Source organism: Lates calcarifer, linkage group LG18 (assembly GCF_001640805.2).
Source record: "Lates calcarifer isolate ASB-BC8 linkage group LG18, TLL_Latcal_v3, whole genome shotgun sequence".
NCBI classification, from domain to species: Eukaryota; Metazoa; Chordata; class Actinopteri; family Centropomidae; genus Lates; species Lates calcarifer.
The window spans coordinates 12,994,976-13,014,501 of NC_066850.1; the positions used below are offsets into that span (position 1 = coordinate 12,994,976).

Sequence of the window (19,526 nt, forward strand, 5' to 3'; positions counted from 1 at the left end):
TTGCCATGGTTACACAAGCGCGTCATGGGTGGGGTCCGTAAACTGCAGAGAAAGGTGGTGGTGGTGGTGTGTGTGTGTGTGTGTGTGTGTGGGGGGGGGGGGGCAGACCTGAAACCAAAAGACTGCTGAGACGGGAGGATTCGGCAGAGAGAAAAAGTCCGACATCAGGAAGAAGATGATGAGTCAGAAAACAAGAGAAGCACAGAGAGATGGAGGGAGGTCTCAGAGACAGATGGATGAATGCTGAGTAGAGACCCAACAATTACCTCTGACACCACCACCACACATACTGAATACACACACACGCTTATACAGCAATGGCTGCTGGGATTGTCGGTAGGGGGTGAAAAGGGCAAAGAAATACTTTTCTTAACCCTCACTGTTCCATCAAAGATGGACAATACACCCAATGAGTGCTACAAAATAATACAGAAATTATCTGAGGATTGATATAAGACACATCATATTAGAATAACCAAGTTTCACCACTCGGCAGCCATCTTGGCAATGCGCCCAGGCTGTTACTTGTCTCTAAAAGGTCAGTGAGAGTGTCATCCGTCAAATCTGATCAAAAACACTTCAAAAGTTCTATGACTTTGTCCAAAAATAAGTTTTAAAGTACCTTTCTTTCACCAGCCTCTTTTACGGCTCAAGCCAGAGTGCTGTGACATGATGCCATCAGCTCAGTTTATGTCTGATGTTTAGATTTGATATCCACCTCCTCTTGCTTCTTCAAAGTCCATCTGCACCCACTGCCACTCTAAATATCTGGTGGTATTCTTGTTGGAAAGTCGATCAGGTGACCACAGAGAAACACAAAAAACTATAAAGAGAAGCAAGCCATGTCTTTTGTCATCACTTTACATCTCTTTGACACTTATGTAAGGGCCTTTACACGTCTGTGCCCAGGGGCGCACCGTCTCATAATCTAAATTAGTGCCAGCTTAATGTTGCATGTAGATGTTACTTTAAGGGGTAAAATGTGAAGAAAAAGGGGAACAAATTGTCTTGGTGTTATTAGCATGTTAGCAGTAATAGCTGGAAAAGCTAAAAGTGAAGGCTAATGGATATGTGAAGGTAATTTCTTGCACATTAATATGAACTTATGATCATGATGAGCCTGATTATTATCCTGTCCATACTGATGATGGTAGCTGAGTAAAAATTCATCATGACCAAAAGGAATTGTATTATCTGTAATTATTGTAATTTAACATCACTACCTCTACACATAAAATATCAATTACTTGGATTTTTCCTGCCAAAACATGCAGAGAAGATAGCAGTTAATTTTCAGTTCTGAGAAGTGAGAACAGACATCTTCTCTGCAGCTGCAAATGGCTCTAACAACCTCTGCCAACGAGGGGGTGGTAGAGTGCATAACTTGAAAAACAAAACCCACGGAAAACACAGCCCAGGAAACGTTCGCTATTGCTCTTAAAGCTCATCGAGGTGAGTAAAAACTCAAGGTGACGTGTGTGATGTTCATTTTTCTGTTTGCTTTGACTCCAGTGGATTAACAGCCACTTAATGCAGGTAAAGTGGAAACGTGTTAAATGCAGATCAGTGTTCGTAGCAGCAGCTCTGTCTGTGTCTTGCTCCGGGGAACCTTCAGGGAGAATTTGCCAGTGTTAAGGGAACCACGTTACAGTGACACAGCAGAGCAATGAAACACTGTTTTATTTATGGAAATTGCAATTGCTCTCATGCTTAAAATAATACTTAAGTCACATTAGGGCTGAACGATTTTGGGAAAAAATCTAATTGTGATTTTTCTGACAGATATTGCGATCTGACTTGCGATATAATTTTGAAAGTCAAGTTTCAGTCCAGGATTCACTATATACTAGGGATGGGCATTTTGTTTACTTTATGAAGTCGATTAATTAAGCCAATTTAAGTTGATTAGTTGTGACGTCAATGTAAAGACGTGCCCTCCACCCAAACCAAAACAAGCAGTGTGTCTCATCTGTGCTGCGAGTCTGGAGCACAGAACCGGAAAAGTTCCGGTCACCATCCATGTAACGGCAGGTGACTGTGACATAAAACGTCGATGTAAGAGCTGTCCATGCAGCGGTTGTTATTGCTACTTTGTTGGCTTCCATCGAGTTCTTTTTTAGAGCTGTAGCTGTTACTGTTACTTTTTCTCAATCTGGCTGGTAATGGTCTTCTACAGACATATTGCTGCCTGTGGTGATTTTTGGAATACTGGTACACTGAGGGGGAATGACAGGAGACTGACAGGCACACAGAGAGCCGGTACAGACAGACACAGACGATTAAAACTCTACAGGATTTGTCCCAGTAGAAAATACTAAATACAAATACAAATCTAACTTAATATTAGCTGGTTCATTCAACCATTTTCTCTCTTTTTCTCTTCTTTTTCTTCTTTCTCTCTCCTTCTCAGCTCAACTGGGTATCCTGCAACTTTATAATATCAGCTCCCTACTACACTACATAATATCTATAGCACAAACACTGCAGACTTGTTGGTGTCTTGGTCATAGCTCAGTTATCTCTCTTGCCGGCCTGTTGACACTGTCAGCCGCTTTTAACTTGTCACCAGTAGTTTCAGCTTCAGCTGTGTCTGTTCTCAGGACAGGCATACAGGTAGAATGTGACACCGGAGCAGAGAGAATCAGAGCAATTCACACGGCCTGCATTGCACTGTTGCTCCATCCTCCGTTTTCATCAAGTATCTAATGCCACAGTTAGTTTTGTTGTTCATTTAAAGACAAGATCTGGTTGTAAAGTTTACAGCCTGTCACTCTGTTGCTCCTGCAGTGCTGTGTGTGTGAACTGTGAGGCAGCTAAAAAAAAAAAAAGTGTAACAATGCGGCCACTGACTCTCCGTTGTAAAAATAATCGCAGTCTTTGCGAATTGCAAATTGCATTAGTTCAAATCGCAATTGCGGTTCAATTTCAATAAATCATTCGGCCCTATGTCACATGTATAATTTCTAATTAATTATGGAATGACGCATTTAATTAAAACAAAGGAAAACCCCAAACACCCTCTTTCTTTCCATCAGCTTGCCTATTTCTTTCTGTCTCTCTCTTTCTTTTTCTGTCTCTCTCAGAACAAAGCAGATCTGTGCCTTTGATCATGTTCTTCTTCCTCTCCTCCTTCCGTCTGACCCTCGCTGATAAATATTCATCCCTCTCTTCAGCAGAGGGACTGAATCTGATTTTCACTTTCTGTTTGGATGGAGCTCCTCACAGCTCTGTGACAGCCAACAAGAAATGAATCTCTGTTGTCATTTGGCACAAATACTGTTTACATCTACACATCTGTGAAACTATAAAGCCTTTCACAGCGTCTCCAGCCCTGACTAGCTGAATTTGAAATGAACACTATCAACAACAGTCGCAACAAACTCTCAAACCTCCTGCTTAATTAATCTTTGTGTGACTGCTGTTACATTGGGGATTTGACAGTGGCCACCAGCCACATGCTGGTGAGTTTTGCAACTTCATTTTGGATAATAGCCTGTTCTGCAAAATTAGAGACCGTCAGGACATGGAAAAGTCTGCATCTGGACCATTTCGAGCTGGGATAAGAAGCTTATAACATCTGGACCAGTTGGATCCAGGATAAGTACTGTGCTTCATATGGACCAGAAGGAGATGTTGCAAGAGAACTGGTTATGGGGTTCTTCATCAGTGGGATCAACTTAAGAGTCTTGGACACTTGGGATGGGACACTTTGGTTAAGAAGTTCACAGCATCTGGACCAGCTGGATGGAGGGTAAAAGCTGTGCTTAAGAGTTCTAGACCAGATGGATCCAGGCTAATAGAATCAGTGTCCTGATGGTCATCCAGGTTCGATCCAACCTGGATGACCATCTAGGTTGTTTGTCTCTACTCTCTGATCCCACTCACTGAAGCATCTCCTGAGACATCGCTGACATGGTGACAGGTGTACCAAACCTTCATCACCATGGTTACAATAATAAACATGCAGTTAAGCTTATGCAACAGTCATGTGGTTTGGTTTAGGTACAATTCTACCCAGTTAGGTTTAAGAAAGGATTGTGGTTTGGGTTTAAGTAAGTACGTCTTCTTCTTCTTCCTTAGCTTCTGTCATTATTACCACAAGAGGTCGCCTCACGTAAAACGTAACAACGGTTGGTAATGAGCTGCTGCACAGACTACCTAGGGGGTTGTTGTTGTGTACAGTCTCAATAGGACTTTTAATTGTGGCAGTCCTGAAATGTTTTGATCCTGGTTTAACCATGCAAAACTTTAAACAGAGTTTATTATCATTACTATTATTATTATTATACAGTTCAGTACAAGATCTGCTTTTGTAAAATGGCAGTTATTAACAAAAATATGCATCTAGTACAGGTTAGTCTGCATAGAAGAGTTGCTGATAAGTTAATTTCCAACTCTAACAGCTGTGTGACAGACCTAAATCCTTCACCACACTAGAGGTTGAGGTTTATTTTGGTTTATAACCTGCTAGAAAACAGAGGGAGGCAAGGGGGAGAACGGGGGAGAATGGGGGACACAGTTAGAGACAGATTTGTGCAGAGAGACAGTTTGTCAGACAGACAGTTAGTGTGCTTGGCTCCATGACTCTGATCATTTCTCCTTATATTCTTGTTTTCCTGACAGTCCTGCCACATGCCCATTATTCACTATGTGTGTATGTGTCTGTGTGTGAGCGTGGTTTAAACTGCTGTATAAAGCCAGCTGGCAAAACCAATCTGTCACATCCATGAAACCTTTGATTTACAACAGCAAAACTACACAGTTGTGTGTCTGTGTGAGTGTCTGTGTGTGTGTGTGTTCGATGCGCTCTGTCAATTAAAAAGAAACAAAAGTAAAACTGAAGAGAGACAGACAGGGAGAGGTCTGGTAAGTCAGGTTAAACCATCTCCAAATGTTAAAGACTGTACTGTAATGACCAGCAAATGACCCGTCAAATAAACCACAACTTTACACTTCAGTGACTCCACCCTACATAAACATATAAACAACATAATGTATTTCTTAAATAAAATATGACAGAATTGCATTTTAATGGTTGAATGGTATATCTATTATTCAAAAGACATGGCTACAGTTATTCTGCATTTTTGTCATTGGTTCCTACTCAAGATGTGAATCTAAAACATCTAAAACAGCTCGACACTCACTTCAAATATTAACAAACAGGCAGAAATCATGCATCTGTTGGAGACTATTTTCAGCGGTGGATTATTCCACATTTAGTCCTCTGGTTAGTGCTCAACATATATAATGAATATATATAAATAAATCCGGTTAGTTCAAGTTAACAGCTCCCTTTAAATCATTAATTAAAATTTATTTTTCAAAAGGCACAGAAATGTTTTAAAACTGTTGAGGACTATTTTCAGCAGCTGATGTCTGGTGAGTATTTGGAATATTTGGAATGAAAACACACACACACACACACACACACACACACACACACACACACACATATATGTAAACAGAGACTCTGCGTTATGAGTCTCAGTGATGCTGCGTTTTCTTGCTTTTCAAAGCAGGGGAAGAAGCCATTTTGTCTTCACACCGGTGTCTTGAATAATGTCCACAGTTGAGGACTGAGGAGAAGACTGCTTTCTGAGTTTACTGGTTAATGGCTGCTAGCTGCTGAGCTGCTACCTCACTGGTTTGGATAACAAATTTCTGCTCACAAAGTTGTTGTGTTTGGACTGACAACATTTGCATTTATACTTGTGTTCAGTGTGGTCACAGTGTGTCCCTGACCACCTCAGGAGGTGAGAAGGTCCTCAATGCATCTTGGGTGCATGCATTTTAATGTCAGGTGTAAATGAGTCAAATTAATTAGTGAATTAGTGAATAGATAAACACACACACACACATATACCAACAGTTTTTGAAAAAATATATATATTATACACAGTTCATACACACTCTGAGTGTAGCATCACTGTGTTTGTGGTTCATTATATCTGTTTAGCACAAGGTTAGTGTGTGTGTGTGTGTGCATCATCGCCTACTGTGTACTGTTCAGCCTCACTAACAAGCGCGCACACGCGCACGCACACACACACACACACACACACACACACACACACACACACACACACACACACACACAAATGGACACACACTCAGGGTGTTAGATGTTTGTTTATGGTCTGTTAATTAGCCTCGGACATGAGCAGGAGGAAGCACAACACACACGCACGCATGCACATACACACACACACACACAGCTAAATATAACTATTCCTCTCACACATTATTATTGATTAAACACTCTTGTCCTTCAGCACTGAAACAGCAGAGGATGCTGTCGGTAAATGTTTGCGTCCAACTTTATGAAGCATCTGAAGAAATAGATGTCATTTTAATTGTTAGTTAATAATTAATTCTAATAACAAGCTAATGTTGGTAGAATACATCTAATTGGAAAAGTATAGGTTTAATACATTTAACACGTTTAACACTTTACGTGGTCTCTTATAAAAATTAAAAATTAAAATGGTGCAACCATAACATCAGTTTACAGCTAACGCATCATGTTGCTGCAGTGTTGATATACAACACAACAATATGTTTAATTACAGAAAAGGTTTCTACACAATTTGGTTTGCTACAAAATCACCTCCTAGGCCAGGGAGGTTTTGTTTCCTATTCCCATTTTGCAAATATGTTGCACTGCAGAAATATTACAAATTTCAATGGTTGTAACTCAGCAGTTATGTTCAATTCACAATTCTTTCGACCTGTGAGCAACTCATTCATTTCTCACTGAGCGTTACATTGCAGAGAGCAGAAGATCAACAGCATCAGTCATTCACAGTGGTAAATGATCTCCTGTGGACTTTAAATAACATGACTTTTGTCTGTCAGGTGCAAAGACGACAGGAGTGTGACGCTGTTATATCAAACAAAAAACAAAAGGGGACTTCAACACCAGAGACTGTGGTTCACATCCTGTTTCATTTAGCCATGACCATGATCTACTCTGGACCTTTAACGTTTAACCAATTAGCTTAACTTGCCTTAAATCAACAAGACTGCAGAGATTTGTTTTTACAAAGCTGTACAACAATCAAATAATCACTAAACACGGAATTAGTGCAACGTGCAAAGTGCAACACAAACCATGCAACTTTCATTTCATTGTTTCTGCAGAGACTGTGATTCTGTTTTCAACAAATATTAAAAAGCGTCTCACGTTTACAGATTTTCAATATTTCATTGAACTTGTCCAGACAGATTTTTCATGAGTTTCAATGTTTACTCTTGTTTAAGACAAAAGAAGTTGGACAAAAAAAACAAAAAAACAAGAAGTTCCTTGACTTTTAAAAACTTTTTTAGACTTCCTAGATCAACAACATTGCAAGCGACAGTCAGGAGGTCAAGGGTCAGCAGACTGAAAACAACTGCAGATAGAAGAAATAAAACCTGTGACTCTGGACTGAACTGATGGAGGAGGAGAGCTGAGTGTTAACGTGAGTTAAATATAAAATAAAAACATAGGGAGAGAGAACGAGGGAGCAGGAAAGAAAAAGAAAAAGTGAGACAGGTAGAGGGAGAGAAAACAATGAGATGATTTATGGCTCCTTGTATTCTAATGAACTCTATGCAAACATGGTCTGCAGTAATAAATTATCCACTTTGAACCAAAACACTGCAGAGGAAAATATACACCCTGACAGCTTCAACACACACACAACAGTGTGTGTTTAAGTGTGTGCTCTTGTACAAAATGTACATTTTAAGACAGGACATTTTCAGGCATTTTGTTGCATATACACACACTCCTTGCCCATTCAAAGGTGTTTTCATAAGCAAATCTGCAGAAGAAAAAAAAGGGAATTCTCTGCATTTTGTATCCTATTTGTGATGGCAAGCTGTTAAAGATATAAACATTAAACAGTGAAATGGACAAAAAGAGGTCAAGGCTGCTCATTCATCAAAGTAGCAGGTTCATTAAGATGAGGCAGGAGCATGAAGCATGAAGACTGCTGCTGCTGTTAGATATTTTTGCTACAGTAACAAGAACAGGAAGTCACACATCCAGGTAAAGAGGCACAGAAAGGTAGTGAAAAAGGATTTGAGAGGTTGAAAGGTTTGAGACAAGACTGAAAGACCCAGTGGGCCTTAAAATAGATGACTGATGGTTCTGTCCTCCTCTTCCTCATTTCTACACCTGACTGGGAGATCACACCTCTCGCTAAGCTGTCAGCCATCTTTGCTTTTGACTGACTGTCAAATTGGAAACAACAAGGCAGCTGGATTCTTCCTAAATGATCTGTTTGTGAAGATTGTGAAGATTGTGGATATCAAGAAGACCTCATACAACCATCCAAAGAGCTTGAAGAGTCTGGGACTGTCCGCTACTGTCAATACAGTGATGTTAGCTAGCTTACATGTAGCATATCTGATTTCTCGGCTAGCTAGCTACTGTATTAACACATTTTGATTTCGACTGATTTTTTCTTTTTTTTCCAAGTTCATTATTATTGGCTAACCTGCAATTTTTCAACTAGGGTTGCAAAACTCCCCTGAATTAAGTGGTTTTTGGTTCTAGATCAGCAAAGTACTGCTCTCAAACCAGTTTTCCAGACCTAGAGCAAGCAGGGTCTTTGGTGGTCAAAGAAGAACTGGTTCAAGATCAGCCATCAGGTCCCAAATGGAAAAGGGATAACAGACAGAAAACAAATATTGAGGGGCCCCTGCATGTTGTTTGGCCCGTAAAAATAACAATGACCTGCATCTCTCTCTACGAGACCACACCACACGGTTAGGTCATACCCCTGAACACGTCTTAGTTAATACAGGTGTTGAGTTGTGCAGTTGGGAACTCTGCCTGCTTGGTTATCCATCAGTCCTTTATGACTGGACTGAGTCCTGAATATAATTTGGACGTGGTCTCACACAGGTGAGACCTGAAATCTCAGGAGGGTTCTTCAGATTCTTCAAATTAGAACTGGGTTTTGGTGAAGTTTGGATCTGTAGCTGTTCCTGTATCCTGGTTAAGGTTAAGAACCAGGTGAAGGGAATGCAGTGCATCCAGTGGGAATCTTAACAAGTGCAGTGATACAAGTTTGAGTGTGTGTTGAACGCCCCTGACTCTGCTGTCAGCCCGCCAGAATATACACACTGTGCCATTTCCTCCTGCATATGGTTGAATTAATGTGCGTATGTGTGTGTGAGAGAGAGCGAAAGAGAAAGTAAGAGGGGGTAGAGAGAGAGAGAGAGAGAGAGAGAGAGAGAGAGAGAGAGAGAGAGAGAGAGAGAGAGAGAGAAAGAGAGAGAGAGATCAACAGATGAAGAGTAAATCTGTTTTTCCTGAATCTCATCCCAGTGTTTTTCTTTGTCTGTTTTAATTAACAGACAGCTGATAGGAATAAAATGAAAGATCTCCTGACAAACACACGTCCAAACCTGTCTGTGTGTCAGTAGATGGAAAGTTCAGTGTGTTCATTTTACTGACAGACTCATCTAGACAGTGGATACACCTTGATACACACCTTTACACTTTACCTGAACATATAACAACCTACGCTCAGAAAATCCATCAGTATATTACATAAAGTCATCTGACCTGTATGTCACCTGGCCACACATGCTGTTTATGACCTGCACAAATCACCTGAACACACCTGCTCATATCAATAACCTCTGGACACACCTGAAATTATTCATTGACAAAATATATTGTTGGTCCATGTCCTCCAGAACAACATGCATAGGTGTTGTCTACAAGAACCAATACCTACTGGCCATCAGTGGTACTGCAACTCAGAGCATCTGTGTTCATCTCAGTGTCGGAACCCTTACGCTAAATAACTCCATCTGTGTTACCCTCAGCCGATGGAGGAAAACAACCTGTCTGCTCGCATTTCAGTCCACATGTTCTCCATCTGTTCAACTGAGAACAACAAAAACAGCAGCAACAGCAGCAGTTTACAGTAGATGCACGCTAAACCTGTCAACAACAGCAGCATATATCCAACAAGACATCAACACCACTTTAATTTTTTATCACCAGTCTGCTGTTAAAATTACTTTGTACTGTTTGTATAATGATTCCAGACTAGAAGTTTACTCAGCAGCCTGATGAGCAGCTGAGTCTGTCTAGAATATAAAACCAGTAAAATGATCAGATTTGATATAACTCTTAAAAATTTCATTCTTTAAATCCTCACATCATCCTATTGTGTCTGATGGATGTTGACATAAAAAACATGACAGCAGCTGAGGAAGCTAATCTGACAGATGGCTACAATATACTGTGGTCTCTAACACACTCTGTACACACATAACCTTGTATTCCTATGCATGTGAGGGCAATGACTCACAATCCCTAGAGGCTTCACATTATCTCTAAGTGCTTTGCAGAAACCTCTTCACCTGACTTCACCTGGTAGGGGCTGCAGATGGCAGGTAATTCAAACTACAACCTTCATTATTTTAACAACAGTGCCTCCAGGGATGGCAGTGTTTGGTCCATGCTAAAATATCTCTGTTATAACTGTTATTGGATGGGTTCCCAGAGGATGAATCCCATTGACGAATCCCTACCCACTTGTTAAGTTGTGATGTCACGGCTGTTTCCAGGTCCAACTTTGCCAAAGCTCTCTTCTTTTAAAGAGAGATTTAGTGAAGGTGGCTGACAACTGAAACATGAAGATGGGGGGTCATAGCAAGAAAAACCCTGTAAAACCCACAACTTACATCATGGGTACCCACTTTTAAACAACGGGTGCAAACACTACCCTGGTTAGCTAACCAAATTTAGCATCCACTCCATCCAAACTTTAGTTTTTCATCATTCATTTAAAAATTTTAACTTATCAACTGCAACCATTTCCTCTTTTGCATCACAAGGAAAGTGGTAGAATGACAATGATAGGTTTTTTGACTCAGATCTATTCAAACAACACACAGACACAGCACTGTATCATCTTGAAAACAAGAGCACCTCAGCAAAGTTGGACCTGGAAATAGTATTTTTGTTGGTCACAACATCACAATTTAATATGTGGATAATCCATTTTACTACTTTTCATGTAGTGCCACCAGCAGGGCAACTTTTCAATTATCCTGTGACATTTTTCAAGACATACTCAATGGATTACCATGAAACTTGATACAGACTTTCCTTGTCCCCAGAGGATGAAGCCCTGACTTTCCCTCTAGTGTCACAGCACTGAGATTAGGGTTTCTGGTTCAAACTAGGATTCTTTGGGCAATCCGGCATTTGAGACGGTGGCACAGACAGGAATACCACTTGGAAACACTGATGTTAGTTGGTTCATGAAATTTAGAAATTAAACTAAAATTAGAAAAAGTCTAAATTTGTTCCCAGTCAAAGAATAAACATTATAAGTAAATTCATAAAGAATGTTTTCAACCTTTGAAATCTGAGAGCCTCCACAATGATACAACAATGATGAACACAGTTGACACACACACAGGCCATGTACAGCTAACCCATTTCTCTAAACAGGATTTAGAACAAAAGGTCTGTTTCTGTTTTCCAGTTAAACTCCTTACAACTGAACTAGCTGATTATTGAAAGCTTCAAACAACTTTCTCTCTCACTTTGTGAGTGTGTGTGTGTCTGTGTGTGTAAGAGATAAATGGCTTCAGGATGAAATGGAGTGCAAAGCTGCAGACGAAACATTACTTTATCATTTCTCTTTCCTCTCACTCTCACTCTCTCTCTCTAAATAAAGCAGATGAGGAAAGATCCACGAAAAGAAAAAAACAAAAGTGACAGAGTCAAAATCCAGACGGAAACACCATTACTACTTTTTTATGACATGTGCAATAATATTTATGACTTCATATATTGTAGATCAGCACAGTCAAAAGCTTAACATTGTTATTCAGTCTGTTTTTTAGCTCTGTTTTTTAGTCGCCTGAAGGTAACTATCATCCAGACTCAGCAGAGAAATGTGGGTCTGAGGCCACATCCTGAAGGAAATGAAATGAAAACGACACATTCTTCAGTCAGCCAAAGGCACTGCAATATTTACACTGCAGCTTTTCATTTTCATCATCAAAATGATCCCGTGTAGCACCATGATTATTAAACCACTTCGGCTGGGTTGAACATTTAAAGGGCCACTTCACCCAAATTAAAAGAAACCCTGGCTCAGGGTTCTCAGGATCTTTTAAGATGTTTTACTGGTTGATGGGAAGGTTTTAGAGGTTCTTTAGGATGTTCTATGGGTTGATTTAAGTTTAAGTGGTCATTGAAGAGGTTCTACGTCTCTGAAAGTTCATCCCTCCAGTGGAGTTCAATACACTTGAAGAGTTTTACTGAAGTTTATATTTATTGTTTTAACTGCTTACCATAATCTGTCAAGGATCAATAAATTATTATTATTATTATTATTATTATTAGTAGTAGTAGTAGTATTAGTATTAGTATTAGTATTGTTAATCAGTGTGTAAATAAATGACATTAAAACAGCAGTCTGGATCCTCAGAGTCTGAGACTAAAAAAACAAAGTGTTGTTTCTAAAGAGTCAGATTTGTGATCCTCAGCAGAGCATTTTTAATGTTTTTTTTTTACAGTGCTCTGCTCTCTTTCTGTCTTTGTTTGTCTTTTTTGTCTTTTATTCTCCTTTAACAGCATGTCGTCTCCATTCTGTCTCTCCTTCACTTTGTTTCTTCACCTCTTTGTCTCTCAGTCTCCCACGCTCCATCTTCTTTCTCCCCCTCTTGTCTGTCTGTATTGTTTAAGCTCTCTTGCTCACCCCTCTGTCTTTTCTCTTTACTGACTGAAACCTTTAAATTTTCTTCTGCTTCATCGTGTTTGTCTGCTTGTCACGTATTCAATGTCGCACTGTAAAAACGGGATCATGTCTTCTGCTGTTGTTGCCTGAGGAACTTTGTAACACACACACTCAGTTTATTGGTGTTGCAGTTATAGCTATTTTGACTTGTGTCACGTTCAGTCTGTTTACAACCAGATCATTTGCATCTGTTAAAGGAAAATTCTGCTCTTTTTCACCACCCTGGGTCTTGAGTCAGGGTTTACTATTAACTAATTTTTCTTACCGCTGCAACCGCCAGAAATTTCACAGCAGCAGCTCCAGGCTCAGCAACGGTGGTGTGTTTTAGCCTTTGCCAGATAACATATTATCAACAAATTTAGCTGCTGCAGGTGTATCATTTCCTCTAAAGCATCATTTTCTCCTCATAAACATTATTTAGAGCTCTGTGCTCCAGGTGTTTTGACCTGCCTACACATGGCGGGGGAGCAATGTGCAAGACTTGAGTGCTAAAAAGCTGAACAGTGTCATATTCACAAACCAGCAAGATGTCAAGAAATCAAACATAACCTACTAGAAAACACTAAGAGAGATATACAAATATAGTTTACTGCCAGAGCTACAGAATTGCTTAAAATAGGTATTTTAATAATAACATTAAAAAGTTTTTAAAGTGCCTCCAGATCTGCATTAAAATACACATAGTCAGAGACAATCTAGGAATTCATGAAGTTCAACTAAGTTTGGGAGTTCATAAAAATGGATGATATGTTCAGAAATATCCCATCTTATAATGTTCAGAAATCGGTTTAACAAGGTCTTCACTAAAACTAATCAATTGTTCTCGGCCTGTGGCTGAACTTCCCAGATTTTGCTCAAAAATCTGTTGGTACATTTCAAAAATATCCTGCAAAAAACAAACAAAAGGGACCAAAACCATCACCTCTGTGGCTGCAGAGACAGATGGTGTGAAGAGGATGATTTGAACAGAGCAGCTGCAACATCAACACCTCCACAGGACCCCACAGCTCCACAAATTACACCTAAAACTGTGGATAAACTGCATTTTCATCCAGTGTGATGACCAATCTGGAGTTTATTAAAGATCCTCTCTATTTATGTTTTAAGACAAGCAAATTCCCTGCTGTTACCTCATTAAAAATGTTCAAAATTAATTCTTCTCCTAGACTGAAAAATCCTGATTCTATGAATATGCAAATAATCTCATTTCAGAATTGCTGGACACAAGATGTCTCCTACTTCTTCAAACTAGTTCTTCTAAACTTTAAACTTTAAAATCCTGCTGGTGCATCCACACATTAAAACTCAGATTTAAGGTGAACAAAGAGAAACTTCTCCCTTTCAGCAGATTAAAAAAAGTCTTCTAGTGTCAGACTCTGCAGATACTTTGTTCTGCACAGCGAAGCTCAAATATCCAGGGGATGTAACAAAAGAAAAACACACTTAACTTTGCCTCAGTGACACCACCCCAGAAAAATATACTTGTCAAGTTATCAAGTATATTTAATAAGGTGGACAGAACTATATTAAGTATTAATAGTATAATATATGCATATATTTCATCTTAAAAATCTTTAAAATGTTGTGTAACTGTCTTAAGCAATACATTCTCTAGAGGACATCTCTGAGTCAGAAGTTTTTGACAACAAACACAGCAACGGTGGAGGAGGTCATTATAATGTCCCCTTAAGATAAGGGCAAAAGCAGAGGCAGTGCTGCAGACATCGTGACATGTGGACAAAGACACGGAACGACCATCACTGAACAGAGGTGGTGGCTTATAACACCAACTATCAGCCACCTGTAACGCAGTCTTGAGATCCCTTCCCAAGCGGCTTAACCCCATTCACACCTGGGGCCCAATGACTCTCAGGACCACCTCCAGGTGACAACCTTCACCAAAGGTTAAATACCTTGGACTCCCCCATTAGCTTTTAGATCTGAAGAGGCCTTTCATATGAGAGGTGAAATGTCTTCAAGGAACCTAAAAGAAGACCAGTTGCCTTCGACTCAAGCACATAAGACTTCCAGGACCAGGGTGACTGAAACCCTACACGGACTTAAGATTTTAGATGGCTAAATTGCCCTACCTGGTGGCAGATCTCGTGGACGACCACCATGGTGAGCTCCATCTGATAGGATGAGGACGACACTTCAGCATCCAATAGGATCTTCTGCTCCACAAAAACGCTCAGTCCCCAGTTCTCCATGGCAGCGTAGGGATGTTTGGGCACTGCCAACAAGTCTGGAAAAAAACACACACAACAACACATTATGGCTTTTAAACACAGGCCGAACGTGTTTCTCCATTAATAAACTCCTAGTCAGATTCATCCAGTAAGACTCCACCATTTAAATAAAAGGCGACGGTGGCTCTGACAGAATGACTGCAGATCCCATTTTGGGTTAAAATTAAACTCATGAGTCATTTTAACAACCTGCCAAAGAATCCTTTTATCCCCACAACATGGATATATGGAGTTTCTCAGAGATAACTCTACTTATATCTGTATGAGAGTGAGAGAGGCCGACAGATGGAGAAGTGGAAAAGAAGGAGAGAGAAGATGAAAAGAAGGAGAAAGAGAGGGATTCCTTTGAGCAATGAAACTGAGGGAGTGAAGAAGGAGTTTACCTTCAGTAGAGAAGATTTATTAGAGAGGGGGAGAGGTAATTAAAAGTCACACTTCAGGAAAAGTAGAGTTACCTTGCTGGATATTGAGATGAGAAAGTGGAAGTCATCACAGAAAGCTGAGGCTATAGTCTTAAATCACTGTATGAATATTACATCTGGAGTTACTATGTCATGACAAAGCATGTTACAGAACTCCATTATGAGTTACAGCAGTCAGTACTCAGTGGTATTATAGATAGAAAAAGGTTTTCTGAGTACATCTTCAGAGTCATTTTGATGGTTCACTGAAAAGAGCTTAGGACTTCATTTGAATTCAGAATCATCATCAGCATTTCAACTGCAGCGATCCTTGTAAGCCTTACATGATCAATATATTCAGTGAGATCCAAAATGAACAAAACCAGTCTGACTTTGTCTCAGTTTGATTCAAGTTTTTACCATCTCAGTATAAATCAGAAAATAGACAAGAAGAGGGCAGGATTATATTTTTCTGCAATTTTAAACAGAAGGAAAAGACAACATCTAAAATAAGTGGTGAAATTCTGGTGCTCATTACATTAGATTTCTCAAAAACTGCCAGCCACATACATGAAATTCACGTAATGCATTCTTAATCACCGTGAGCTTTATTCTTGCCCAAAATTCAGTCCTGACTTAATATTTTCACCTCTGTGAATCATATATCATCAAAACATTTATACTCAGGGCCATTAAAGTGAAAAAAAATAATATCTTTTACTTTTAATGTTAGAAACAGTTTTTAAAAAAGGTTTATTTATTTTCATTCATTTTTTTATTTATAAAAGGCTCCAGGCAGCACTCTACAGTTCAGTTTTTACATGTCATTTTAGTTTCCCCACATGGACCACTGTCAGTCTGAAACTGTCAATCACTGCAGCGTAACAGCTGTCAATCATTGTCTGATCTGTGGGTTAGCATAGCTACTCGCTAGGAGGTAGTATACTGAGCTAAAATGCACACACAGACACACACAGTGACAGTAAATGGATGTTTACATGCACACAAACGTTTATTAACCCTGTTTTTGGAGTGTTTCAAAGATCGTAACATGGAGACACAGTGTGTCAGGGTGGTGACATTTGTCGCTGTTGGGCAAAGACCTTGTATTTCAGGTTTTGGGCATGTGAGGAGTCCGCCTAACAGCAATTGTCTCTCAAAATTCTCCTCCATGTTGCGGCAAAATATTAGCTTCTCATGGTTTTCTGTAGCTGGACTGGTTTTGATTCTCCAAGCACCAACAATGGGCCGGATTTAAACCAGACACAGTACCACTGGCGCCTTACAGTCATGGACAAATCCACAACAACAGAGTCCCCTTCACAGTGGAAGCTTCTATCTGAGATCTTTTCAGTCATAGACCTTATTGAATTCAACTCATCCAGCTGCCTCAAAGTGCTTAGGAGGCTCTTTCATGCCATCAGCCATCAGATTCTCACGACCATACATCACCCACAGTTAACATTAAAAACAGAACAAACATAGTCATACAGTACAAACAGATACTGTATGAGGTCGAACCAAGTCTGAATGTCTTTGCCACCCAGTACCAAGCATCAGGGGAAGCCACGTGGGCTCACATGAGCTCCAATCCAGAGTCATAGCGTGCTGTGCTTTAGAGGCATTGTATCTTAAGAATAAATAATCAATATGTCTGGTTTTTAACACATCCACACACTGAAACAGCCTCTCAGCAGAGAGAGTCAGTCAGACTGAGTTTCAGATATTTTAGTTTTGAATTTTAAAGCAGAACTCTGCAGCAGCTGTCAGTCAGCCCCATCTGGAAGTTAATCAAGTATGAACACATGTCATGATGCGACTCCTCGGACTAGGGGGTGGCCTCTTTTGCCCAGCATGCCGCTCTCTGGCAGTATGAAGGCAGTCATGAAGACCCACTGTGTTAAAAGGTTTTGGGTTATCAAAAAATCTGCATGGCCTGATGGCTGGAAATGTTTCTGAACATGTTTCCTTCAGAATTAAAGGGATGAAATGTGAATAAATGTGTTGAAATCACAATGTTATTTCAAGGTACTGAACTGAATTTAATCATGGATGGAACAGCGTGGAAAGATAGGAGGATAGATATTTAGGTAGCTAGCTATATAGCTAGATAGCTAAGAAGCTAGCTAGCTAGATAGATAGATATATAAACAGAGTCTGTATTGGCTTGGAGACATAAAAGCAGCTGCTGTAGACAGAAAAGTCTCACATTTACACACCCCATTTCTTAGTTTTGTCCCAGTTTTCTAGCAGCTGATAAAGAAGTGTGACAAACAAACACAGAAAAGAGACACACAAACACACACTAAAGGCTGACGAGGACAGTCATTGTGTGTGTTTGTGCAGTTGTTCCTCGTTTATTCTAATTATGATTTCTTCAGTCTGTTCATTCTTAAGGGGAGAGAGCAAGAGAATACTTCCTCGCTTGCCCAGAAATTAATGGCTTATATGGAGAGGTTTAAATAAACCAATCGATAATCAATTAAACCCACCAGCCTCTGCTGTGGTTTACTGTCAAGTCATTTGTAGTTTAAACTGGGAATTGTGTGTATTCTGACATCAGACGTATCAGGATGTAAGAACAAGGTCACCAGCTGCTGTATGTCCAAAACCCCCTGAGCTGAATACTCTGTATACATAATCAATAGTATGCATTATAAGCTGTTGTCTCATTATAAAATCAATACAGTATTTCCTTATTAATTTCCCTTTTTCCCTTCCAGTGACATTCAGATCCAACCAGTGGATTTATTTCTTTACACAATCCTCAGTAAAAGCTATGAATCTTTCATATATGATGTGGAACACTGTGATTGGCTGATAGACATCCAATCAAATGAGTTTGTGCATTTGGGTGACACTAATCATAGATCTAGACATCCTAGAAAAGTTATGTCTGTGGGGATGGTTGTGGATGGTTGTGGGATCTGAACGGTATATGTACAATTCTGGTGTCGCTTCACCAGAATTTCATTTTTTAAACTAGGAATTACTCTGCAAAAATGGACAAAAAAATAAAGCCTGTTTAAGTGTGCTGCAGTTTTTCAAATTCATTTTGGTGACATTAATCATAAGATAGCACGATATGTGTATTTTCAGTGTCAGGAAAGATGAATTAAACATTATCAAGTCTGAAATACATAATTTAAATAACACAACTCATAAAAACAACACAGAAACTGAGGCTAGGCTCTGAAAGAAAGTTATACAAGATCAGTTCTGGGGTCAATGTAAAAATAAATCTCTGAAATTTACTGATTTTTTAAAGTGAGAAGGCCTCAACAGCCCTGCTCAGGTATAATTCATCACATCGTATTTTCAGTGTCAAGCTGCTCACACTGTTCAGAGCTGATCTATCATCTAACCGGCAGCTGTCAGACTGACAGCAGAAACTCTGTCTGTGTCAGGGTTTGAGTAGTTTATACAAACTGTTTGTAGGTCAGAGACAAAGTGTCCTCTGCAGCAACAAGTAACCAAACAGCATCAACACGTTTTTTTCTTCCAAACTCTCTCCTTCTTTGAATTGACTTAAAAATACCTGAGGGATGGTGGTGATGGTGATAACAGGATCACAGGTTATCACTCCACATATTTCTGTTTTCTATGCATATTCAGTCAATAATGGACTTTTTTCTCACGTTAGACCACGATACACCAAGTTTCCACCAAATTTTGCGATTGCTACAAAGCCAACGCTAGCAGTAACAGCTGTTTACCTGCCAAGAACTTCAACCATCATTGTGTTTACAGCACAAGAAGTTAGAATATTCCCTCTAGACAGTGCTACATCTTCATCCTCTCATGTTGGACTGAGGGCAGACTGGACGCTGCAGTGACTCACTATCACTAAGTGGTATTACAAGATGGGGACAGGCTAGCTAGATAGCATGTTAATTTCAGCAGAAGAAATGAAGTGACAGAACTAGAGGCAAAGCAAGAGTTAACACTGGCACTACTATCCACCACCAGAAACAGTCTGATTCTCAACTCACAGTGTTTCTTTTAGACTGGTAAGTAAACAGCAGTTAATGCTAACGGTGGCCATGTAATTATAGAAAAAACTTATATAACACCTTTAATAAAACAACAAGAAAGACATAACCAAATAT

The 19,526-nt window shown here is 39.7% G+C and overlaps 1 protein-coding gene across 2 annotated transcripts in view; it reads right to left on the minus strand.

Moving 5' to 3' along the window:
• Window positions 1-19,526, minus strand: part of LOC108895871 (thyrotropin-releasing hormone-degrading ectoenzyme) — a 211,152-nt gene that overhangs the window by 116,851 nt on the left and 74,775 nt on the right. For both annotated transcript variants that reach the window (XR_007815013.1, XM_018694825.2), the window contains exon 5: window positions 14,858-15,012. Coding sequence is in view for 1 of the 2 variants with exons in the window: in XM_018694825.2 (XP_018550341.1) it covers window positions 14,858-15,012 (155 nt within the window). In the remaining variant the exon portion in view is untranslated. The remainder of the gene's footprint in view (window positions 1-14,857; window positions 15,013-19,526) is intronic.